Source organism: Lutzomyia longipalpis, chromosome 3, assembly GCF_024334085.1.
Source record: "Lutzomyia longipalpis isolate SR_M1_2022 chromosome 3, ASM2433408v1".
Lineage (NCBI taxonomy): Eukaryota > Metazoa > Arthropoda > Insecta > Diptera > Psychodidae > Lutzomyia > Lutzomyia longipalpis.
The window spans coordinates 19,009,484-19,036,545 of NC_074709.1; the positions used below are offsets into that span (position 1 = coordinate 19,009,484).

The window sequence follows — 27,062 nt, forward strand, 5'->3', positions numbered from 1 at the left end:
TAGCGCAATTTTGCCGCGCATTTCAAACACAAAAGCCCATGTATGTGAAACCACATCAACATTTTCCTCCCCACATACATCCGCAAGATTTCTTTTCCAACACATGCACCGTTCGCGAGGCATATGAGAGGCAAAAGTTGATTTTCCAGTTGGAAGCCATGGCAAGAGAGTTTAGTTTCACAGCAGAATTGAACGGTTGCAGTGCGGAGTTCTTTGTTGCTGCGTCGCGTAACAGTGGCCAAATTGTAATTTTCTCACTCTGTGTGGTGTGAGAGGAAGTTTATTGGTTGTTGGCACCCAAATTCACTTGTTGTGACACCCTTCCTGAGAATTTCACAAGTGCGGCTCCCCCCATTGATTTAACCATCATCATCGTTTTTTGGGGGCTTTTCCACATCAAGGAAAAAGGAAGCGCGGGATCATTCACCTTTTATTGCCTCATATTTTTCTGCGCAAAAGGATACTTCGTGCGAATGACCTGAAAAAAAAGTGAGGATCTATAGTGTTGTGTTTAGTGTGAAAATAAAAGAATTATAAGTTGTGAGCATTTGAGAACACATTTAAGCATTTCTTGGATTTATATTTTGTAACATGATATAAAATCTTCTCACGACACGCCTGTGAGTATCTGCTGAGTGGTATTTGAAATGCTAAAGAATTTCTTGATTGCCCCCAAGAAGTAGCCGAAAAAAGCCCACAAGACTTGTCTCTCGCTTTTCGCAGACTTTTACAGTTATAGGCTCTTTCATTCAGAGGGTATTCATAAGAGATTTTAATCTTGGACTCTTGGACTTAACATTGCGAATGGAAAGATTTAAACAAAACACATAGAGATGAGACCATTTTGAGACTTTTATTTGGCTAAAAGAATTTTTGGAGAAAAATTACAAGAAAACATGAGATATTAGAAAATATTATTTCTTCTAGGATATATGTATTAGAGGAAATGTTGGGGATTAAGTTTACTTATAGCCTCCCCTTGGTATGATATAGAGAAGAAAGATTATAAATAGAAAAGTTTTCTTTCTTTTCCTACATGACTTTCTCTCAGATTCTTTTGCCCAAAAGGTGTTTATCCGCAGTATAAGCCGTATATTTCCGATTAAAAAAATGCTATTACCGAATATTCGGAATATTGACGAATATTCCGGATATGAACAGTATTCTGGAATGAACATATTTCTTTGTCTAATATTCTTTACTTTGTTTCAAGATTAAATAATTCTGAAAATGAATAATTCGTGTGTTGAATAACATTTACAAAAAATACATTATTCCGGAAGAATCCGGAAGATCCCGGAAGGTTCTGAATTCTAGAACGAAGTTTTTAAGAACTTTTTTCGAAAAAAATCTTAAACTCACTTCAGAATCAATATCATTGGCGAGTGAATTCCGGAGACTGGCTATAGTATTTCGGAGTGAAATTTAGAATTTGAATATATAATGCCAAATAATCTACAATTTATTTTTGCATCAAACACTTTGCAAGAATGACTTGAGAATCAAGAGCATTGGAAAATTATCCCATTAATAATTTTAGTTTTGTCAACAATTTCCGAAAAATACATTATTCCGGAACATTCCTTATGAAATAATAAATAATAAAAATATTTGATTATTAAGAACTATTCTAAAATGATTTAAGTCTTTGGAACGAATTCCGAAAATAATTTCCGGAAAAATCCGGACACTGATTATTTATCCGAATAATACGAATGTAGGTAGACGATTATTCTGGTAGTCAGGTGTAAAATAAATATATCGATTAATTCAGAATAATTCCCAAATCTATCGATTGTTCTTAATCCGAAGTATTTCCGATTATGCCTTAATCTTTTCGATGAAATCTTAATAATTGATTTTTTCTTGACAATTACCCCTCGCTTTCAACTGATAACAATGGAAGCATTTCTTCTTGTTTTTATCGTATTCCTTGATTCCCCTAACCTATACATCATGACCAACTCAAGTCAGTGTCCTAATTTATAATTAATGGGCTTACAGATTTTTTTTCATTACAACATAAAACTAAAATTAACTTTAATGTGCCATTAGGGCTATTAAATACAATCCAAAAATTAATGTAGATAATCTTCTACGCTACTTGTTTTTGTATGTTCCCACTATCTATTTCTTTGGATTTGTATGGCATTCTTTTTTTCTCAATGAACACCCCTTTTTTGCCCACGGCTATTTACAGGTCATTTTATGCAATATATATATATATATATATATATATATATATATTCAACCTATTGGGAACTTCTTTCACTCAACATCTCTTGAGCAAGAGTCATGAGCTCTACAAAATTTCTCCATATCACACCGCTAAGTAAACCTTTGACGCAGTAAGCGTCCCAACTGAAATTTACACCGAAAAAAAAACTCATGGGAAAATTTGAAAGTGGATACTAAAAGAAAAAGGAGAGAAATTTCGTGTAGGATACATGAATGTGTGGTAAACAATTGCAAATCAATTCTTATCTTTTACAAATTCTCACAGACATTTTGCATTTTTAATTGATATCTTCCATCCTGTCTGTATATCATGCGTTTGAGTTTTTTTTTCGCGGGAGATTTCCACCGTCACGACATGTACAGATGTTTAAAATAAACCCACCAACACATCACTTATTTCATGTTTTTTTTCCCTCTACTTCTTTATTTATGTACGACCAATATTGAAGAGTTGAGGATAGCATATACTGCTGTTTAAGTGAAGATGGAGAAGCTGAAAAAAAAAACGTGCAAATAGAAATGAGCGCAAAGAGAGATGTGTGGTTTTTACGTAAAAATTGTAAACAATGCGATAATGCGGAGAATACACAGAAAAACACAGAGAAAACTTCTGACCTATATCGATGCTAAATATCTTATGGTAGAGCCTCGTAGCGTTGCCGGTTTGTGTATTTTTCTCAAAATAAACGCTGGAGGAGGTACCTACCTACCTCCATGCAAATTGGCGAATAATTTGTGATAATTAGATGATATTGAATTACTTCTTCTGAGGCATATCTTTTCAATTTAATTCACTTCATCTTGAAATGTATTTTCTTCAATAGAAAATCACGAAATATTTCACAATTTATCTCTTACTGCGGTCATTTATTTTTCATGTGAGTATAGTTATGTAAAAGTAGAGCAATGTAGCTCATCTTTTGCTTGCTTAATTTCATAATAAATATAATGTAGGTAATATTATTATAGTATGATTGATAGAAGTATTTCATAGATTGAGAGACAGTTATGTAAACTTTTTAAAAAATCTTAAATTAAAAATGAAAATTCCTGAAGAAAAGGGAGTAACTTATCAACAATTTTTTTTAAAGTTTTGTGAGAGTATTATATTTATTTTTCTTCAGAGATTTTCCGATTTTGAAGAAAAATTTTAATGTGATTTACCTTATTTTTAAAGTCTGAATCTCTCATTGAAAATAATTTAATAATAATAAACATGGAAAATTAAATTCTTAAATACTTTTCTTCAATATTCATATAAAAAAAAAAACAATTAATTGCCCATTTAAAAATCTTTAATAAGCAAGAATTGTAGATTTTAAATTATGGGTGAAAGTCAGACAGTTTAAAAATTTCTTAAGTTTGCTTAATATTTATTAAGTTCGCTTAAGTTTTCTTAAAAAATTTTAAATTTTCATAAGCATGTATTAAATTTTCTTAAGAAAAACTTTTATAAAAAGGTTTTCTTAAGCGAAAATTTAGAGTTCTTAAGATTTTGTTTAAAAAAAATTCTAAAGATTTTCTTTTAGTTTTCTATGACTTCTTAAATTTTCTTTAAAAAACTGAAAATTTTCGAATTATTCTTAAGCAAAACTTCAAACTTCTTAAGTCAGTCCTAATCGGGCTAAATGCATATTTTGACTGAAAACAATTAAAAAAAAATTTCAACAAATTAGCCAGGTTGAGTCTGAATTAAGAAATCTTAACTTTCGTTTAAGAACACTATGAAAAATACTTTAAGAAAAAAACTTTGAAAACTTTGAGAAAATTTTAAAAATCTTATGAAATCTTAATTTTTGATTAAGAAAATTGAAGACATGTTTAAGAAATCATATATTTTGTGTTTCTTAATTTCTACAAAAATGAAACAAATAAACAAGAAGAAAAGACTAGAACAAGAAAAAAATCAACAACAATTTTCTTTAACATTAGGACTGAATAATAATTATCCCATTCCCCACTCCTTATACCTTAAGGTATTTGGGTCGCCAAACCCATGAAGGACCGCTGATGAATAATTCTCATAATTAAGTAGGGTACATAATGCGAAATTTTAATTATGTTCTCTGCTAAAAAATATTCCTGAAAACCTTTTCTGTTTCTTTTGAATTTTAAAATAAAAATCTTATCTTTAGGTTCATTCTTCTGATATTAATATACCTACATGTAGGTACCTACAATATAACGTTCACCCCGTAACATTTTATAAATCATTCTGAGAAATTCTTCAGATCTTCCACTTCCAAATATTTATATTGGGATTGTAGATATCAAAATATTTCACGTAAACAAGCATAAAACTCTTATGTGATTTTTTACACATAAAGCTAAAGGCTGTCTGAAAAGAGAACTCAACACCACAACTTTGCATTGGTTCGCAAAGAATATGTACATATAGTTGGGAAGTTATGCAATGCAACAAGTGTATGTATGAGGAGCAGCTGCCTCCAAAGAGTCTCTTCACCTCACACAGAACATAATTGAGCTCGAAAATAAGGTGGGGAGAGATCGCTCTGTTTGGGAATAGAAATGTGATATCCCACGATGAATACTTACAAGTATTTCTCATTCTATTCTACGAACGAAGATAGTCAAAGTGAGAAAAAAATAGCATCACGTTCTACTGAACCTCCCCTTGAGTGTAATCAATGTTGCGTGCGTGATGCATGCAAATAGAGGTGACTTGAATTAATTCTAAAACTAAATAAAAATTCCTCTCTAATTGCAGGTTAATTTGGTTCTCTCGGTGTCAATTTGTGCAAGCGGAAAGTAATTCAACAAAATGTCGCTCGACTGTGGAACATGGATAGCCAAATATGTGCTGTGCCTGTTCAACTTTATCTTTTTCGTAAGTATTAATACATAACTCTTAAACTAAAATAAAAAAAACTTTTCTTGAGGCGAGAGTTTGCACACGAAGTCAATTACAAATGTATCAGATGTGAAAGATTAAGAGCATTTCATAACTACATTGTACATAATGTTTATGTGTATATATAGCAGTAGTGGAAATGTCTCTGACGAAATTAATATAACCTTGATTTTGATGCCTTTTTGGATTCACATTTTTGCCACCTACAGTGTGGTGCTCACGGTGTGGAATTATGCTTTCCATTTCAATGAGAATTTGCAATTAAGCAGTAATAAACCGCGAGTTGCTTTTGTAAGGTTTTTTTTTTAATTTGTGGTTCACATATAAAAACAACAACACATTTTTATGTTTTATTTTAAAAATACCTGTTTGTAGCATACTTATAGGTCGGTAAATGATGTAACCACAAATGTCCTATATATAGGAATTGTAATTATTTTTAAAGTTAAATAATCTTTTTATTACATATTTACAGATTTAAAGATTTTTCACAATACAATAACACAATTTCACAAGACAATGCTTGTCTGAGTGGCAAAGAATAAGGACTTTTTTAAAGTCATTTTAGAAGCAATTTAAAAAAAAAATAGAAATTATAAACTTATTGGTTGATTCTGATAAAAATCTTTTCTTTTTTATTTTAGAACTTAAAAGTTGTTGTATAATTTTGACAAATATGTATTTTTAAATTGTTTTATAGTCGTTCTATAAAAGTTTGTTCTTCCCGAAAACATTCTGAGATATTTTTAAAGAGCCATGGAAAAATATTTATCTTTTAAATCCGATTAAAAAAACAAAAAAAATATCAAAATCTTTTAAGATTTTTCCCAGAATACCAAAAATCTTACAACTAACGAATTAAAAGAAAAGAAAATAAAGGATTTTTATCAGAATCTACCTCTTAATTTGCTTGTAAAAATAATCCTATAATATTATTTAAAAATATATTTTAATTTCTTAAAAAAAAAATTTTTCCTTGAAAATCTTCTCCGGGCTTAGCGGGAAGTTAATTAAATTGTACTTTACTAATTTTGCCTAATTTACAAGAAAATCTTTGGGGTTCGTTGCTGAGGATTTCACTCACGGCACACGAAGGGCTAATAAACTAATAACTAACCGATTTTAACTAATTTCTTAATTTTTTTAATAGTATAACCACAGTATTTCCTTGGAAAAAAATCTTAGCCCCAATAAAATGTTTAGGAATTAAAACAAAAATCTTTTTGCTCTTAATTTGCCTTTTAAGGCTATTTGTGAAACTTTTTATAGGGGAGACCGGGGTAAAAATAGTCAATTTGCATAAATCCTTATGTGCAGGATTCCCCAAGGGCAAGAAAATTTCCTCAATAGGTCATTCTTATAGGAAATTTCCTGGCCTACAACTTTGTCTCAGACCACTTTTCTCTATCTCCACGGGAAATATGAGTTTTCGAGCTTTTCCTAAACCCTTCCACTTCTGACTTTTAGCTGTGATTCTTTCTTAAAAGAAGCACAGCTTCTGTGTACACTCTAAAATGCAAAGTCGTCAGATCGGGCTCAAACTTGGGATGAGCACGAATTAGGGTCCCCACATTCCAAAAAACGTATGCGCCAAAAATGTGTCCGTCCGTCCGTCCGTCCGTCCGTCCGGCCGTCCGGCCGGAACCTTTTGCTAAATTACAAGAGAACGGTGATAGATAGAGACTTGCGGTCAACGGCAAAGTTCATATATCGACTGGAAGACATCCGATTATGAAGTCAAATCCCACCCCCCAGCCCCCCGTCCGCCATTTTGAATAACCTCAAAATTTTGTTTTCGTTATATCTCAGCCCCTGTAATAGGTAAAAATCTGAAATTTTGATATGTTGTAGGGGCCATCAAGACCTTTCCAACGATACCTCATTTTCGAAAATCGGCCAAGCCGTTTAGCCAATATGGCCGTCACAAATTATCATCGAAAATCGGCCATAACTCGAGAACGGCTTGACCGATTTTGATCAACTCGGGCTCAAATGAAAGATATTAATGAGCCCTACAACTGCTCGGAACATTGCAAGTTCAAAAAATGACCGCAAGTGGCGCTAAAATCGAAAACAAAATTTTCGATGAGTTTTCGATGAATATCTCGAGCACCGCTTTATAGAATTGCTTCAAATTTTGATATGTTATTGCTGGCTATAATATCTTTCATCATGCCAAAAATGAAGAAAATCTATGTAGCCGTTCCGGAGATATCGCGTTTTAAAGTTAACATGTCATATCTTGAGTTGCATAAGACCAACGCCCCGCGAAGCGGGGCGTTTTATATATACATATATAAAAGTAAAATAAAATATATATAAATGCATAGATATACACATTATATATACATATAAAAATGTAAAGATAAATATTAAATAAAAATATAGCATGGATGGAACAGTATAAAGCGAAAGAACGGTAAGTAAAACTTACGGGCTGTGATTCTTTCTTTGTCAGTGAAATGTGAAGATGGCTGAAAATTGAAGATGGGCAAATTTTGAGGAGAGACTTACTCGTGAGCCGAATCACAGCCAACGCCCGCCACGATTAAGGCTTTCTTCAAATTTCTGCGCGTTGGCTGTGATTCGGCTCGCGAGTAAGTCTCTCCTCAAAATTTGCCCATCTTCAATTTTCAGCCATCTTCACATTTCACTGACAAAGAAAGAATCACAGCCCGTAAGTTTTACTTACCGTTCTTTCGCTTTATATTTTTAAACGCGGCGGGTAAATATAGTCACCAGTTGGCTAAATAAAGTCGGTCGAATTTTCCGGCATTTCCAATGATTTTCCACCTGAGAGATTGATAGTAGTTGATAGCTAAACTTCTCACCTTTTGATTCGCGACAAGGAATTTCACTTTTATACGCACTAAAACAGAGAATTTTGCGATTTTCTCAAACACGCCATTTTGCAACAAATGAATAGAAAATATGCCAAAAATTTCGATCTCCCATATGATTTACATGGGATGACTAGATCTACCCCAAGGGGTATGTTTTGATTCAAAAAATTGTAGAGAAAAATCATTAAAAGTTATTGAAGAATACACCTTGGCACCGTTTTCTGTAGTAACCCAGCTAGTGAGAAAAATTATCAGATTGGAAAATTGCTGAAGGAAAACTTCGGAAAACGCGTTTTTCTCAATACGCAAAAGTTTGGGAAATGGGCCAAAAATCTATTTTCATTTTTAACTCCTAAAGTACTGATCGGATAACCTCCAAATTACTGTCAAAAATTATAGGTTGGTAGGGCTTTCCACCAGAATTTTTTCCGATTTTTCCGATTAATAACTTCGGAGAAATTGGCATTTGAAAATTCGAAAATGACTATTTTTACCCCGGTCTCCCCTACTTATATTTTTTTAATTTCAAAATTGACTCAAAAATCGTTCAATAAAGTACCTACCTAAAATTTCCACTCACTTCCAATCATCCCTTATTAGTTAAATTGATCCGGAAATTGTCACTCATATTTCTTTTAAACTATGAAAAACAAGCACGTGCCATGAACTTTAAATATTTTCACTCAATTCACAAACTAATACAATGCACGTAAACCCTGTGTTGAGTGACTAATTGAGAGTTGGAAGCAAATTATAAATTCATAAAATAATAAACCAATTTTATACTTCCTTCTCAATCATTTCATCATAACACACTGATAAGAAACAATACATCTCTGGCATTTTCTCGGGATAATTTTCTCACTGGCTGTCAAAGGTGTTTGCGAAAGCAGTGGCTGTGAAAGAAATTGCTTTCCTCTCAATGGAATTACGCATTGCGAAAGATTTTCGGGGTGAGAGAGAAAAAAGATTGAGAAACAAACGAAAGTGAAGTTACTTTCAATTTACAAAACCGACAAAGTGCTTGTCTTTATGAAAATTCCCCATACAGTAGATATGGGATAAATTGCCCAGAAAATGTGTGATTCACGCGTGAATCATCGCAATTGTTGTTAAGTTCAGTTAGTTCTTCTTGAAGATATTTTCTAATTTCTTGCAGATTTTGTGTGTACAGAACAAAGAGTTTTATTGAATTAAATTTTAAACATTTTAAAGGAATAAAATGTAGACAAGTCAGGCTCTGATAATGATCATTAAGTAGGAAGACGATTTTTTTGAAACTTTGTACTACTTGTTGCTAATTTATTGAGGAATTCCCAAATGCATCGAAGGTATATAAAAATAATAAATCAAATTATTCAGGAAGTAAAAAAATATATCTAATTATTTTCCTTATAAATGCGGGTATTGCCCAATTTGACCGGAAAATCCATAAATCGCAAAACCTTAAAGTTCACTGTCTACGGTTTTACCAAAAAAAATGCCCTGATTCATCAACATTTTAGTCATACTCATTCATATTATTATTTGTATTATGTACAATAGTAAAAAAAAAATGCGCACGGCAAAAAATCGTGTGAATGGGAGAAATTGAAATTTCCGGAATTATATATTTTCTGTCTGGCCGTGCTTGAATGAGCAGAGTATGAGAATTCTGCATAAAATATATTTCATTTCTCAAACGAGGAATTCCTCAGACACTCATGTGTGTGACTTTTGGTATTTGCAGATTCTCGGCACAGTGGTTCTGGGTATTGGGATATGGCTGGCAGCAGACAAATCATCATTTGTTGCTCTCCTAAAAATGGTGGAGAATGAACATCTCGAGGTGAGTTTTTACGTGCTAAATTTTTACAATTATTTGCTCAATGAAAATTATAAAATAAAGAAGCTTTGAAGGCAAGAAATTGTGCCAATAATGCTTGATAATAAGAGATGAATTTCAAGTGTTGTCGTATTTGGCATACGCATTCAAATTGCATTTGCAAATACCACTTCTTTTTTTTGTAATTCATTGTCGTAGGTGGATAATTAAATTTTCCTTATGGGAAAAATCATTGATATACCAAAAATGACGAATTTAATATTATTAATTATTTATTGCACGTTGAATTTAAAGTCAATACAGGATCGTTGAAATGTGAGACAATGCTGTTTTATTCGTGATTTAATGCCAGTTCTTCATTGCTAACAAAATTATAAATCATTCTTTAAAAATGAAGAATAATTAGGCTACCTCTTGAAATAAAAATCAATTTAAAAATGTTTTTATAGGAAAAAACGGATATTGTAAATCATCCAATATTTTTACTTCGTAGATTTAACCTTTAGTATGCCATGTTGGGTATTTAAGCGACCTCAGATCTATCTTTTAGTGTTACCAGTCGATAAATCTGATAAATAAAAGAATAATCTTTAAGACGATTCTTAGTTATCTAATAAGATTTTATAGCAATGACAGGTAGATCCGATTACAACTAAAACAGTTATTAACACTTGGAGGATCGAGGTTTCTAACCTCAAAAGTTTGACCTTTATTTTCTCTCAAAAGAATATATCTTTCCTAGTTTTCTTTCCACGATCTTGAAGTAATAAAACTCCCCTATACATCGATGTAGAATTTAATTTTAATTCAGTGGCGATTGAAAAAACTCGAATTGGCCACTTTAGCCAGAAAAATCCCCCAGTAAAAAAATCAGTTCAAAAATTAGCGTAACGGTCAATCTACACTTGTTTTCCTCAGTTTTATTGAATTTAAGGATTTTAATTTCTTACGTCGATTTAAATAAACATTATATCTTCTCCGGCGAGGTCTTAAAAATGAATGAAAATAATATTCTTTTAAAAAATTATTACAATTCCTTTAAAAAATAGACTTCTGCTGTAAAATGGATGAAAGACTTCTTAGAATCTAACTAGAAATTATTAAATTCATGCTTGATTTTGCCACATTTGTAAAAAAAAATCCTTACGGACGGTATGATTCCTGAATATTTGACTCTTGGCACACGAAGGGTTAACAAACTAATAACTAACCAATCTAATCTTTTCACTGTTTTCTTAATTTTTGTTCCTAGTACAGTATTTCCCCTAGAAAAAATAAATTCTTAGCCCCAAGAAAATGTTATAGGAATTAAAAGAAAAATCTTTTTGCTTGATAAAAAAAAATATCCAACCAGCAATTTGATCACAATAATTAGAAAAAATTATACTATTTCCCTGTTTTTTGCAAAAACGCTCTACTTCCCTTCTGTTTTGGTAAGATTAACATGCAAAAACAAACGACAAGTGGTCAAGAACTAATAACAAAGTCCACTACCTTATGTTTATTTTCTCTACTCATTCCGATATTTATTTATAAAACATTTCTTTTTCTTTTGAGCGATGAAAAATAAACGCTCTATTGAGCAATATGGGTAATATGGGCTCTTTTTGATAAACAAGGTGAATTCTTTTTTTTTTAATTTAGCAAATTGAGGGAATTGTGCTAGGAAATATTTATTTTTTTTACACACAAGCATCTATTTCTTTCACGAATGAAAATACTCGATGTCTGTGGTTGATATTGTGGCGTGTTGTTTAATTGGAATTTTCAGGTAGATTGCATTTCAGGAAAACCACACAAGTTGCTATAAACGGTTCACTTGGTGGGTGAGGAAAGTCTTTCACGTTTTTTTTTCGTCTCTTTATCAACAGATTTTGCAATAGAGAGGGATTTTTTCTTCATAGTTGGATAAAGAAAATTCTTAAGACAAAGAAGAATTAATTCTTGTTTTGTTGCAATTGAAATATTCGCATAAATTTGTCTTTGAGCACTTCCCAGTGCGAATTGAAGAAAAAACTCACCCCCTGAGGGACACCTATCGAGGCAAACAACGTATTTTATTTGATTTTTTTGTCAAGACAATAGAGAACGTAAAACATTTCTCATCAAACTGAAAGACAATCGGAAAGTTCCAATCCCTCAAAATTCCAACAATCGATTTCAATGACTTTCCAACCTGCCAATGATTGAAGAAAAAAAAACATTCTCACTCAAGGTGTTGGGAAGTTTGGGAGACTTTTTAAATAAATTCTCAAGGTAATTCTTGTTTAGATCAGAACTAAAGATTTTTCCACTCTTTAATTATTCCTCATTTCCTTGCGTGCTGTCCCAAAAGAACATACAAATTCACTGCCTTTTGGTATTATGATGCTTGGGTGTTGTGTGTGTGCTTTTTTCTTGTACTTCCCATCGGACTTCCTCTTTGGAATTTTTCTTAACACCCTTCTCTCCGGAGAGAGAACAAAGTGTTGAATAACACGGGATTTTTCCACGAACGGTGTGGATATGTTTTTTTTTAAATTTTTAAATAAATAAATTTCCACATAATAGAAGAGGCATAATGTAAGTACTAATGATGAAGAAGACAATTCGCATAGAGCAAAAGACATGGGCAAATGCGGAGTGATTGTATTTGAAAAACACAAGAGAGGCATAGTCATAATTTGTGGGTTGTAAGCGCAATTTCCATAAAGACATGCTAATTTAAATAAATTTACTCAATAAGAATATATTGTGTACTCGAGTAATTTATGGTGTGCTTATGCAACAAGTTGTGACTCTTATCGAACGTGAGGACCGTACAAGTGCCACAAAATCCACCAATTTTCCACCCAGAGAAACTTTTGATTTTTGTGTTAAAGTTTTCTTCAATTTCTTTCAATTTCTTCCTCCAAAAACAAATCAAATCTAAAATTTTTATTCCTGCTGAATGTAAAAAGCACATCCAATCGACATTATTTGACCCATTTCCCATCATCAAGAAATTCAATTTCTTCTCTATTGGGGCAGAATTTGTTGAAACATTAATCGGGAAAATCCCCCCACAGCCGTGTGCTTCGCGTCATCTACAAATCCCAACATATTTTTCAACACGAAATATTCATATTTTATTGTATCCACCAGAAAGCTTCCCTTTTGCCGACCAAAAAGTGAATGTGTGGCAAGTGTTTTCGATAAAGCCACCTTTCTAATTCCATTGTGTGCCTCTTTCACTACAAAAGCGTCATTATATTGGTTGAACTAGAAAACAGAACACTCGCCCAAAGAAGCACAAAGTTTTCAACTTACATTGAGATGGAATATCGTTAGAAATTTGAGCTCTTCTACTAAAATATTTACAACATTTTCAAATTAGGGGAGACCGGGGTAAAAATAGTCATTTTCGAATTTTCAAATGCCAATTTCTCCGAAGTTATTAATCGGAAAAATCGGAAAAAATTAGGGTGGAAAGCCCTACCAACCTATAATTTTTGACAGTAATTTGGAGGTTATCCGATCAGTACTTTAGGAGTTAAAAATGAAAATAGATTTTTGGCCCATTTCCCAAACTTTTGCGTATTGAGAAAAACGAGTTTTCCGAAGTTTTCCTTCAGCAATTTTCCAATCTGATAATTTTTCTCACTAGCTGGGTTACTTCAGAAAACGTTGCCGAGGTGTATTTTTCAATAACTTTTAATGATTTTTCTCAACAATTTTTTGAATCAAAACATACCCCTTGGGGTAGATCTAGTCATCCCATGTAAATCATATGGGAGATCGAAATTTTTGACATATTTTCTATTCATTTGTTGCAAAATGGCGTGTTTGAGAAAATCGCAAAATTCTCTGTTTTAGTGCGTATAAAAGTGAAATTCCTTGTCGCGGATCAAAAGTTGAGAAGTTTAGCTATCAACTACTATCAATCACTCAGGTGAAAAATCATTGGAAATGTCGGAAAATTCGACCGACTTTATTTAGCCAACTGGTGACTATATTTACCCGCCGCGTTTAAAAAAAGTCAGAAGCGGAAGGGTTTAGGAAAAGCTCGAAAACTCATATTTTCTGTGGAGATAGAGAAAAGTGGTCTGAGACAAAGTTGTAGGCCAGGAAATTTCCTATAAGAATGACCTATCGAGGAAATTTTCTTGCCCTTGGGGAATCCTGCAGATAAGGATTTATGCAAATTGACTATTTTTACCCCGGTCTCCCCTATATTTTATTCTTTAATAATTTCACAGAATTTCCCATGATTAGTACCCACTTTGTGGCTTTTTATGCTTCATTGTATATGTACACGTTCTTCTTCAAATCACAACCCCCTCTATACAATTATTTACATGCCACGGAGAGAGAATGAGGAAAAAGAAGTGGGAGGTGTTGTGGGACTTTGCTGAATGATTGAGGGGAATTTTATATGTTGGGATGCCTTTGCAATACAGAGAGATTGAACATCTTGGCAGGAAGTAGGGTCAGATCTTTGTGTAAACAAAGGAGATTAGAATTTTTAATTAAAATAAATCAAATTATGCCTTCTGGATAACATATTTGTAAACATTTTCTTCTGAAGGCAAGAAAGACATTTTTTCTGCAACAATTTTTTGTGTGAAAAATTGCAGCTATAGCTTTAGATACTGATGTACTCTCTACAAAGAAATCGAGGAAAATAATAAATAAACTTACTTCTGATTGATTAAAAAAAGGTGTCTATTCACTTTTAGATCCTCATAATATAGTTTTTCAATCTTGTGTGCTAATGATTCAGATGCATATGCTTCAATTCATGTGCAGCACATACCATCAAATAGCAATCAAAGTAAATTTCGTGAGATTTTTTTTAATTGTTGTCTTGAAGCAATAATGCATTTGCTTCGTGCGTCACAATGTAAATTAAGGTAAAATATGAGCGTTATTTTGTATATTGTGGTAAGCCGACGTGTGATTTTGAATGAGAAAATTGGGATTTTTGAAATTCTCCTTCCGGTGAGCGTCGATTTCGTGAATGAGCAATTAAAACATTCGAATTGCCAGAGCTTTCGACACTCTGCGTGTCATCCTCAGTGGCTGTGGAGGATAGATTTTTATTTAATTCACCGGAAGGAGAATTTCAAAAATTCCCAATTTTCTCATTCAGTTATTTTGTATTCTCAAATGCTCAAAACACCCCAACAAACATTTCATTTGGCTTAAAAGACTAAAAGTTCTAAAAAGGTGTTATAATGGTGTAACACAGAACTTTTTGTCTTATTAAGGGATTCAATAGGCTATATATTCTACTAGAATTTTTTTCTTAAAAGCCATGATTGTAGTTCTCTATAGGACTTCGATATGAGTCTTTTGTTCTCAGGAAAATAATTCCAATAGTCTCTTCTTATAAAAGCCTACAGCCTATTTATATAGAACCAATCATCTACAAGAAAATATGTTCAATAATGGGGTATTATAAGTTAAATATACTTAAAAGAAAACTTATAGCATGCAATAAGAATTTTATAGAACTGCTTATAAGATTTTTATGAAACTTTTTTCTCCCCTTGATGAAAAATTATTATTAAAGTTTTATTTTTATTGCTAAATATAAGTTATTTTTTGAGATCTAATATGCGCAATAATTTATTATCCAGTTGATTTTTCAAAGAAAAAAAAAAGAAAGTATTTTTTCTCGTATTTATTTAGCTTTGACATATAGCCTCTACCATGCAAAAGTATGGTAGCTGAGAAAGGCAATTTTTCACATGAAAAAGTAAATGTATCTCGTACGTACAATACTTTCTCAAGGGAGATGCGAAATTTTGTTAGAGCATTTTTGATGAGCTAACTAGATCGTTATAAGAATTCAATTCTCAGAAGGTTCTTAAGAGCTCTCATAATGTTCTACGAGTATAAAAGTGTACCAAATATCCCGTATACTTCGGTAGAAATAAATTCTGAGGAGTTTTGTTAAATACGAAATTCACACATTTGCCTGGCAAGATATGTGTGTATTCTTAACTCTTTCAGAAATGTTCCCGGGATGCAGAGGAAGTTATCCAAGACATATGTTCATCAATTATAAAATGAATTAATCATACATAATATAATCACAAAATAATTTGATATATAAATTCGAAATATCAAAAAAAAAAAAAAAACAAAATAATATAGAAAATTGGAAAAAAAAATAATAATTAAAAATCTTTTTTAAAAATTTTACGAATTTTTTCGTAAGTTTTATAACGTTCCTATAAGCAGTTTTATAAGTTTCTCATAGTGTATTACAAGACGGCACTAATAAGTATTTCATTTTCTTATAATATTTATTGTAGATAGTTATGAGACTGTTATAGGATAAACCTAGAGAACTCTTGTAGGCCCTTATTAGTGCGCCAGATTGGCTCATAATGGTCTGAGAGACATATATGAGCTATCTACAAGCGTTCTCTAGGATATTCATAGTTTTATAAATTTTACTTGAAGTATTCAATGAGAATACTGTAACGATTTTTGCCTTAACTCGTATAATTCGGCTCGGCTCCATACCGAGCCACCCAATAAAACCCACTGCACATTAAGTGCAGGAGGACAGTTTGGGTTCAGCCATCGTGAGAGGCGGACATCGCGGATTAATCGTGAGTATTGCCCCTTTTTGCCCCCTCCCCCTCATAAGGCCCTCTCTTTAGACGGGCCATTTCTCCCCCTTTTGGCGCCGCTTACGCCCCTTCCTACTGCCCTCAATGACGCTTCTCGCTGAGGCCCTTTGGGGCCCTTCGGAGGCTAAGTGGTGGTAGGGAATTGTGGCTTGAGTGACCTCTGAAGGGATGGGGTGTGGAGGCGAAAAAGGTGGCGAATCACGAATGCCATTCTTTCGGACAGGACGACAGCAAGGATACGACCACAAAACGTTACAACTGGTGTCAGAAGTGGGATCCTTGCTTCTGACGTCCCTAAGACCCACTGACACTCCCGAAGGGATGGCATCCGCCCGGGAGATCTGTGCCTATTTAGATGAGCTGAAGGAAAACTTAAGACGAGAGATTGATGCGCTGCAGGTATCCTTCCAAACAACTACTGTAGATCATCTGGGGGAGTTTAGGAAGGAAATGGCAGACCAAAGGCGCCTCATAAACTCCATATTAGAACGGTTGGAGCATACCCGCTCTAGCGGTTATGAGACTGCCCTGCAGACGGAACAACCTCCCGAGATAGCGATAAGATCTAGTCAACCTCAGCAGCTGATGCAGTTGACAGCATCCTCTTCCTCTAACCAACTAGAGGAATTGAGGAATGACTATGGCTTTGTGACAGCTCCTACCGAATGCCCCCCGCAATTCAGGGATGAATTTCCCGAATCGGGAGTAGGCATTGGAAGTGTGGCTAGTACACAAGTCGGAGTGGATAGCACCTACGAACAAATAAGGAATTATTTGGATGAGACAACCGTAGATGCTCCTCGCTTAACAGAGACGGAAGGATCGAATCCTCATTGCCTACCGTTGTCTACTGCCACTCGATTGCCGGATAATGATGGAGCCTGGGGCGGAACCACACAGGTGAACCCTCGGAGAAACTTCATGTTCAGTCCTATCACAACTATTACTACGAGACCCATGCCAATGCCCAGGGAGGTTTGGACTCACCCTGCTTCCGGAGTAATCACTTGTTCAGTGACTGGTACTAGTAGAGCACCGATAGGAACTATCCCCATGAGGGTAACGCAACAAGTGTGTGCTCCCTTCACATGTTCTGTGGAGGATCGACCTTGTGGAACAAGATGTACCCAAGCGTCGTCATTCTCACCACAAGGCAATCGTTCTAGATTACCACGGAGGATTCCCCTAGTTCACTCGCAGCCAGCGCCACTAGAGGAGATTCAACATTGGCCACTTACACCGGGCAATACCAGGGGAGATTTACCAAGAGGATCCTTGAGACTTAAGGTCGATCATTTCGACGGCAGCCAGCCTCTAGAAGAGTACCTCTTGCAGTTTGATGTGGTAGCGGCGGCACTAGGCTGGGACACGGTAGAACGAACAACCATGCTAGCGGCCTCTCTCAGAGGACCAGCATTGGCAATTCTCAGCAACGTTCCGGAGAGTCATAGGAGAGACTGGGATAGTCTTGTGTCGGCCCTCCAAGTTAGGTTTGGGCGGGATCACCTCCAAGCCCTGTCTCATGTGGAATTCAAAGCCCGGAGGCAGAGGAATAAGGAAGAGCTCTCTGCATTTGCAGATGAGCTAAGAAAGCTGGTGCGTAGGGCATTTCCGGAGTGCCCCCCAGCCGCCCACGACCGAATAGCGGTGCAACAATTCCTGGATGGGATTGTCGATCTCGAGGTCCAGAATTGGACCCGCATGACACGCCCACAATCTCTTGATGAGGCGGTTATGATAGCGTTGGAGTGTGAATCAAGCCGACAAGCGACCTGGTCGAATCGCCACAACGCCCGTACAGTACATGCGCAACCTTCTTACAGGGCGAATATGGTAGGCGAAGAAGTTCCCGACCGACCTCCAGGACCCAATCCTCGTACAGGTGAATCAAGGACACCAGCTCAGCGGAGAAGGAACCGACGAAGACTATTGCAAGCTCGACATGAGCGTAATTCCCTAGAAGCAAGCACCTCCGACCAACAAGAGAATTCTGGAGAGGGCGTGGATGAGGACACGTATTCCGTTCGCAGCGTCTGTGTAGATGAAGTTCCCACGAGCAGGTAAATTCGTGGAAGACCGATGACGAGGGCCCGCTTAGCTGTGGCCCAATAGCATCAAGCGTCTAAGTGTAGCGGAAATCGCCTCGCCTTGTTTTGTGGCATTGATCGGGGCGATCAATTAATAAGCGGGGGAGAGTGTAACGATTTTTGCCTTAACTCGTATAATTCGGCTCGGCTCCATACCGAGCCACCCAATAAAACCCACTGCACATTAAGTGCAGGAGGACAGTTTGGGTTCAGCCATCGTGAGAGGCGGACATCGCGGATTAATCGTGAGTATTGCCCCTTTTTGCCCCCTCCCCCTCATAAGGCCCTCTCTTTAGACGGGCCATTTCTCCCCCTTTTGGCGCCGCTTACGCCCCTTCCTACTGCCCTCAATGACGCTTCTCGCTGAGGCCCTTTGGGGCCCTTCGGAGGCTAAGTGGTGGTAGGGAATTGTGGCTTGAGTGACCTCTGAAGGGATGGGGTGTGGAGGCGAAAAAGGTGGCGAATCACGAATGCCATTCTTTCGGACAGGACGACAGCAAGGATACGACCACAAAACGTTTTGTTCGTTGGGACGTGCCATATTGGGCCTAATTCAGCGACCAAGAAACCCTTGAAATCTTTAAATTTTTTCTGAAATTTCAAGATTTCAAGCGAATTTCAAGGGTTTCTTGGTCGCTGAATAAGGCCCTTTAACTTGTTTTCTTTTTTATTATTTTTTTTACGTATTACTTATGTGCATATGCTTCAATACGAAAGTTGCCGAATATTCAGTAATGCTAGTAGACGGATGGAAGAACTCAAATGCCACTACAAAAACTGTAGTCACAACTCTGTACGACACTGAGGGCCAGAAGCTATATATTGAAGCTTATGACTTCAATGGCAAACGTGAAACCGCAGATAACCTCTTTGAGGTAGTTCGTGGCTCCATTGACAGGGCCCAAACCAGGTATCACACAACTGTGTTTGCGGTACTTACTGACAACGCTAGTAACATGATGGGTATGGGAGAGAGCCTAAAAGATGTCGGAGTGTGGCACATTACTTGCAATGCCCATTCTGGGAACTTGATGACCCAAGACGTGTGTAATGACGGTGGAGAGAATAAGGATGTTTTGACGGTCATCCTAAGACAATGATTCATTTGCTTCTTGCATGAAAACACAAAAAATTAAAATGTGGGCGTGGTTTTTACTCAATTCTACACAAATGCGCAGTAAACAAACTTTTATTTGATCATAAAGCTTATGCTTTAGGTATATACAGTACAATACATATGCTTCAATGCGTGTAATAACTCAACTCTGTGATACTCCACGAATAAAATACATCATAATGAAGCATTTGCTGATGCATTTTGCTTTATGCATCAAAATCAAAATTGAGGTAAAATATGGGCGTGGTTGAAGTATATTCATACAAATCTTTCTTGAGTTTTCAAAGTTGATATTACTAGAAAATGATTTTTCAACCCTATATTGAATTATTTACAAACTTCTGCAGTAGCTCTCGTGTCTAGTGTGTATCTTCTAATTATGCCTCGTGGGAACCCCAAAATGAGTAAACTACTTCCTTAAAGGAAGGATAATGAGTCGAAAGCTCTGGAGGTGGCAATATCAATCTTATTTAGGATCTATTTAGACCTATTTAGGCCTATTTAATCCTACACTCAATAGACAATTCTTCTTTTTATTTAACCCTTATGCCAGACTAAATTGAGGAAAAGGATACCAAATAATTCATTACTCAAATGGAATCAATTACATTTTTTTGCTCTCAACACGAAAACCTCACGTGTTTGATGCCATAAAAAAACTTGTCTCACGACGGCAAAAAGTCAGATGTGCATTTAATTGTGCACACGAAAGCCTAGCCACTGTGAGTAATTGTTGTTTTGATGAAAATGTACCAATGCTGCGTGTCTTTTTGAAAGTTTAATTCACCACAGGAAGCATATGTATGTGTGTAATGTAGGGTATGGTATATATTGAAAAATGCGTTACTGAGAGTTCTCGAAAGTTTTCTACATGCTGCCCATTCTCCATAATTTTTCCATATGTACCTACCACATTATTCACCGATAAATGTAATTTTTTTTAAGCATGCAGCAAAAACTGAAATGTAAAAATTACTCTTTGACTCTTCCAGAATGTAATTTTATTTAATTTCACATTTCCTGGTATGTCTGGGTGATATGACCTATTTTGATGTGGGACATTTTGTTTGATGTGCAACAATTCGTGAGTGCACGTTATTAAATCGACTGGTGATATTTGTAATAATGGTCCCTCGGTGGGTTGTTCGAATATCGACCAGTCTAATGCACTCTGGGAGCTACGGGGGAAATGAACTCATTGGAAATTTATGAGAAAAACTCGCCAATTTGTATTTTCTGGAAGCGAGGAAATTACAGTTTTCTTTTCACACGGGTGGTCGGACGTATTGGTTACAATGTTGCGTTGGGTTTAACTTTTCATTTTGTAAAAGATCAATAACAGAATAAAAGATTACCAAACAAACTTACCAACCAACGAAACACTATTGAAACATTAATGCGAATGTTTCAATCATTTCAAAACACATAAAACAAAGTAGTGACGTCATTGGCTATGTTTTCGGGCAAATCTTTGCCATATCATCCCAATTATAGTTTAAATGAGTTAAATGTTTCTTATTTTTTTAATGATCTCCTACTTTGACAAGAACTTTGGCCCATGACTATTTTTATGGTATTAATTATTTTTCATCGAAATAAAGTTAATTTACTAAGAAACCATCTTTATAAATAAAAATCTATCAACTAGGTCTGAAACATTTATTCCACGTTTCACAGAGTAGCACAGGAAATGAAACAATCTGTTTTTTGCGCCATTCTATGAAACACCAAAAAAATGTTTCTGCCTGAAGGATACTTATCTCTAAAACATGTTTCTTAGGTAACCTTTTTAAAAAGAATTTAATTGTTTTTTTCTTCAAATTAAAATTCACGTAATTGAGGCCAAAGAAGACGTTTTTGAAGAGCATCCATAGGATAAATTTTAACCCTTTCGCGTTCAACATGAAACATAAAAACATTGAAACATGCACTCTTTTATCACGATATTTATTTTGTGGATGCTTTAAGAGAACTTTTCTCAGTCAGAACGTCTTCTTTAGCCCCTTTTGCATGAATTTGATGCATTAGTAACTTGGAATAGCAATTAAGTTAATAAAAAAATGAAAAAATAAAATGTTTCACGTTTGGGTCACCGTATGACTCAAAAAACGCGAAAGGGTTAACATTAAAAGATCGAATGTTTCGATGTTCCATGTGATCGCAAAAGGGTTAAGAGGGTTAATTTACCTTAATTTTAATCATTTAATGCAAAAAGTAATTTAAAAAAAAGAATAACGACCAAAATAATTATCAAAGGAGTATTATTTGTGCAAATTTTAATGGCTCTACCCTTTTAAAATTAGTCAGCTGTGCTAATAATCTCTAGAATACGTAGGATCCTATAAAGATTTTCTGTAATTTTAAAGAAGAAAATTCCCTGTAAATACAAACAAGTTTTATTTAAAAAAAAAATCTTTCTCACCTCAAACCAAAAGTGATGGATCAATTGTAATAAATTTTCCCCCGAAATTAGTGATAAATGTATGTAGGTTGGATATGAGATTTCAGCAATAAAGTACAATTTATTTTCACTAAATGTGAATGAGAAATTGACCGGTCGGAGACTGTCGCGGGACAGTCGAAAATAAATTTGATAATACCGCAGCCACGATCGCTGTGCTTTTTTTTATCATTTATGCCTCCCTGAGGTCACAGTCACTTGACCACCATAATAAGAGAGTATTTTATTAATTGAAGCCAAAAAAGAATAAAAAAAAAAGAATTCATGAACAATTTTCTCTCTTTCTCTTCCAGCAATTCACCCAGCCCGCCGTCATTGATCAACTAGCCTATGTCCTCATAGTTTGCGGAAGTATAACATTCCTGCTCAGTTTTTTGGGCTATTGTGGTGCCATTCGAGAGAGTAAATGTCTCCTAACAACGGTGAGTCTTAAAATTGTAACAATAAATACGCAGAGAAAACATTAAAAGCCAAATCGTGCACAACATTATAATCCCATGGTCGTGGATGGGAATAAATTGAAAATGGAATGAGTGCAAAAGTTTAAAAAGCAACTTAATAATATTTCACTTTCTTCGCGCGTACTCTCCTTCTTGCCAAGATGTGGTTCGACTGCAAAAAAGGAAAATTGCCATTTACTATCATAAAATGAATTGAAGAAGAAAAAACTTTGTCACCTGGCCATTTAATATTTTATTCAAGTGATTCAAGTCCATGTACGCTCGATTTTTTTTGTCATGCCCTCTCACCATCCCAAGTGCATAAAATCTATACAAATACCTACAATCTTAAGCTTTAGCATATAATATGCCTCCAATCGTGGTAGAAAGTCCCGCAGTTCAGCCAAGTAGAAAGATGGATCAACATAATGTTGCGCGACTCTTGCAATGGGTTTGGTTAATTGAAGGCTTAAATAACTGAAAAATCACTTTCTCGTCAAATGGTGAGACAAAGTGGATCTAAAATGCACGTTTTGCCGCAATTTTCGAAAAACTTTCCAATCAATTGAGCCAACAAAAAGACGTCGATCATCGCGGAGAGGAAGTAACCTGCCACGGGAGACAAAAGTACAAAATGTCTGAAGTACAATGTAATTGTGTTCATTTATATACTTAATTTTAAAAGAATTACTTTCTTTAATTCAATTTGTATTCCATATATTATGTACAATGGTGTTGTACAAGCAATAGATCAACGCCAAAAGAGATTGGGAGGGATCGGAGAAGGAAATTTTAGATGAGAAATTGATGAAGAATTAATTTTTTGTGGTTTTGTCTTAAGCTATGTTTAGAATTTATCATTTTCTCTTTAATTATTCAAAATGTTGCATTTTTTATAGCAACAAATGTGTCTTGACTATAATCTTTCAATTAATTTCTTTTAATAAAAAATTCTGATAAGGTGTGGAATATTCGGAGGATGATTTATGGATGGATCCGCTTTTGTCTGCCACGTAATAATCAAATTAATTATTGAGAGAAGGTTAAAAAAGCCATATCAGCGTAATTTAATTAAAAACAAATTAAATCATTCTCTCAATTAAAAAAATGCTTTCTTATGCACATTTCTCGCGATCATTTCCTTTTCAACTTGTTTCTTATCATCAAAATGAATTTTATTATCAACCAATTGACCCCATGGCCATTACATCCAATTCGCTCCTAACTACTAACTAATCGTCTTTGGCAAAAGAGATTGCATTTTAATCTTTTACAGTGTGCAACATCTTACACATTTCTGGTTCAAGATCTTGCATTCCCTCGGTGATGGTTTTAAATCTCTTTTGCAATTGCTATCGCCCACGTGGTGTTTTTGTAATTAATTAAATATTCAACTCACTTTCAACCAACATATTGGAGAATTTATCATCACGTATAAATTATCAACAACTTCAATTACTCCACGCAAAGTATTTTCAACAAAATCAAAATAAAATTCCCTTTTTATCTCTGCAAAAAAAGGTAAGACGAAGTGCAAAAGAAAATGCTTAAAGTAAATCATCAGCGAAGGGCGCACATGATTTTGAAAATAAAAGGAACTTGCAATTGTTTTATGAAATTTTGTATATCTTCCTTCTATTCTTCTGTACATACTTCACTCCCTTGTTAATTAATTACTTCCACCCACTATGCATCTTTGCGCAGTATAAAATCTTTGCGCAATTGCCTCATTTTGCAAATTTATTCTACACCGTCTGCACACACAAACAATTCATGGTTCGTACTCTTTTTTTTTTTCGGCAATACCCAAACAAATTACCCAATGGTTTGAACTGGAAATTTTCTCTCTTGTTTTGTTAAATTGAATTAATTTTTATATGTGCATATATAGGCAAAAATTCATGATGCTTTTCATGAGAGGAAAACAGAAATAATTCACTCAATATTGCACAATATTGAATTAAAATGTGTTTGTGTGTGTAAGAAATATTTTGAAAATAAAACAAAAATGGAGAATGAAGAAAAAACTTTCACATTTTCCGCTTCCCCATGCACAGTAATTACAAGTCAGTGCAAAATTTTTATAGATATTTTCCCAACTATATCTCTGCAAACCTACAGCAGGTTGCCGTTACTGTGTTGCACACTACTGGATCATAAAGCTCCCCATACCTCCAAGGTTAATCATAAATGAGGTGCGAAGTTGTATTTTGCATTTCATTTTCATGTACAATTAATTATAGTAAAATATTGCGTTAAGCCGATTTATTTTGTGACAGTTTATTAAATTTAAATTTGAAACGAAAATATGTAAAATTTTTAATTTTTTTAAAATTATTTTAAATTAATTTGCACCTCTTACGCAAAATATAGAAACATTGAGTTCAGGGCGCAGTTTGTTGATTTTATTGCAATTTGGAAGAGCTTTTTAGCCCGGACACATTTTTGCTATAAATGAAAATTAATATATTCTAACTTTGTTATGTTTTTTAATCTTTCCAAGAATATAAATTTAAATTTCTTTCTAGACCTAAAAGAACAGGGGCTTAAAGGAAGTTTAATAGAATTTATTAAAAATTTCTGGAGTTGTGTGAGGGAAACATCAAAGTTTTTTATACTGATTCTCACTATCAGTAAGGAGTCTTGACTACCGTGAATAACATATATTTTTTGCTGGAACACAAAATCTTACAAAAGCCCCTTAAAAATGAATAAAAATATGAAGCGATATTCTGTAGGATTTAGGCCATAAGGCAAATTGTTTTGATTTTATATTTGATTTTGTTTATTTGTTCTATAATGACGCCATCAAATAAAATGCATTAAATCGGTTCAAAGTCTTTTCTTAAAGTCAATTATTCAAAAAAAAATCGTAGAGAATTCTTTTCTGTATTAAAAAAATATTTAAAAAATTTATTAAAATAAAAAATAAAGTATTTGAGACCTCATAGTCAAGACACAGTTTGTGCTATAATTTTTTTTTGTTGGTTATCTGACTGGGTGAGAATAATTTTCTTTAATATTAGCAAGAAAAATTTATTCATCCATCAAATTCAAAACAAATCTAAGTATATTTATCGAATCAATCAAGTATTTCTGAAGGTTTCTTATCTAAATGTTAAGTTTTCCTGAAAGTTTTTTTTATAATGTGTCTTGACTACAGTGGAGAGTATTTTAGCATATAATGTAAGATCTTTAAAAAAAAAACTTGTAAAACAATGCAATAAATCTCTTCTTATACCGTAAGATGGAGTGTTTTGGGATTTATTTTTAGAGGTATTTTTAAGACTAATTTGTAAAAAAAATTGATTGGATTTCAAGAGCAACCTTAGCTAATATTTTTCGGGGAGTCCGAAATTGGCCACCATTTTTATCCCCCTCCTCCCCCACCCTTCCCCCCAAAAATTATGGTTTAAGAAAATTCGTTTGAAAATAGGCTTGTAGAAGATTTCTAAAGAAATGATTAAATTAATTAAAAATTTGCGACCTTTTAGCCAAGACACAATTTGTGCTATAAAAAGAGCAATTTTTCTTTTAAATGCTATAAGAACCATTCTAAGAGATGAAAAGCAAATAAAAAGAAGAAAAACTTATATTGTTCTTTTTTTTTAATTCCCCACCAGTATGCATCTCTAATGATCTTGATCCTCGTGGCGGAAATCTGTGTGGGGAGCATTGCAGCCGCCTACAAGGACCGAACAAAGGCTGAGACGAAGGAATTCCTCCAGTCGACAATATCACGATATTACTCAACACGAGAGCACACGGATGCCGTGACCCTCATGTGGAATCACATAATGGCGCAGGTGGGAATTTCCCTTAATTTTAATTGCCCCCTTTGTACCCAACTTAATTCGGCCAATCTTTCCCATTTCCTCACAGATGTCTTGTTGCGGCGTGAATGACTACAAAGATTTCAGTTCATCGGAAAATTGGATGCGTGACCGGGGCAACAGGACAATCCCGGAGGCATGTTGTGTGCTCAATGATAAAACATTGCTCGAATTGAGGGATCCCAGTTGTCCGTATTCCCCTTCAGAGTCCAACAGCTACTACAAAAGGGGTTGCTATGAAGCCGTCCTCGAATGGATTCTCTCCCATCAGACCCTCATTATTGGTGTTGGCATTGGCATTGGACTCATTCAGCTTTTGGCAATTTTCCTCGCATTCTGCCTCTGCAAAGCCATCGATAAATTCCGAGGAATGCGACTCTAAATTTCATTTTTTTTTCTTTTTCGAGGGAACACAGGGAGGGAATCGCGATATGTGTGTGTGTGAAAGGCGTACATTTAATTCACATGAATTCACTAAAGAAAAAATTCTCACCCATTTCACACAACAACAACAAAAGAATAAGGAAACTCATTGTACAATGTCTTTTTCGTCCTCGACGATACATTATTAAAAAAGAAGGTCCAGAATCACGTTTTCGATTGTTGCGAGAGCATAAAAGACGCAGAAATGAAGAGGAAATGTTTAGAATTAAGAAAAGTAAAAGAAAATCACGAAATAATCTGAATTATTATGTGTAAAGCTGTTTAGAAAGAAAGGCAATATAATTTCTATCTCAAACA

The 27,062-nt window shown here is 34.6% G+C and overlaps 1 protein-coding gene across 2 annotated transcripts; it reads left to right on the top strand.

Moving 5' to 3' along the window:
• The first annotated feature begins 144 nt into the window (after positions 1-144).
• LOC129792445 (CD82 antigen) lies at positions 145-27,062 on the top strand. Of its 2 annotated transcripts, none has more exons than XM_055831509.1 (6): positions 145-620; positions 4,967-5,086; positions 9,683-9,781; positions 22,342-22,470; positions 26,112-26,294; positions 26,371-27,062. In XM_055831509.1, the coding sequence occupies exons 2-6, from the start codon at positions 5,021-5,023 to the stop codon at positions 26,701-26,703; spliced, it is 810 nt and encodes a 269-aa protein (XP_055687484.1). In that variant the 5' UTR covers positions 145-620; positions 4,967-5,020; the 3' UTR covers positions 26,704-27,062. The 2 variants fall into 2 exon arrangements, with proteins under 2 accessions (XP_055687484.1, XP_055687485.1); XM_055831510.1 differs by having other exon boundaries at positions 157-489.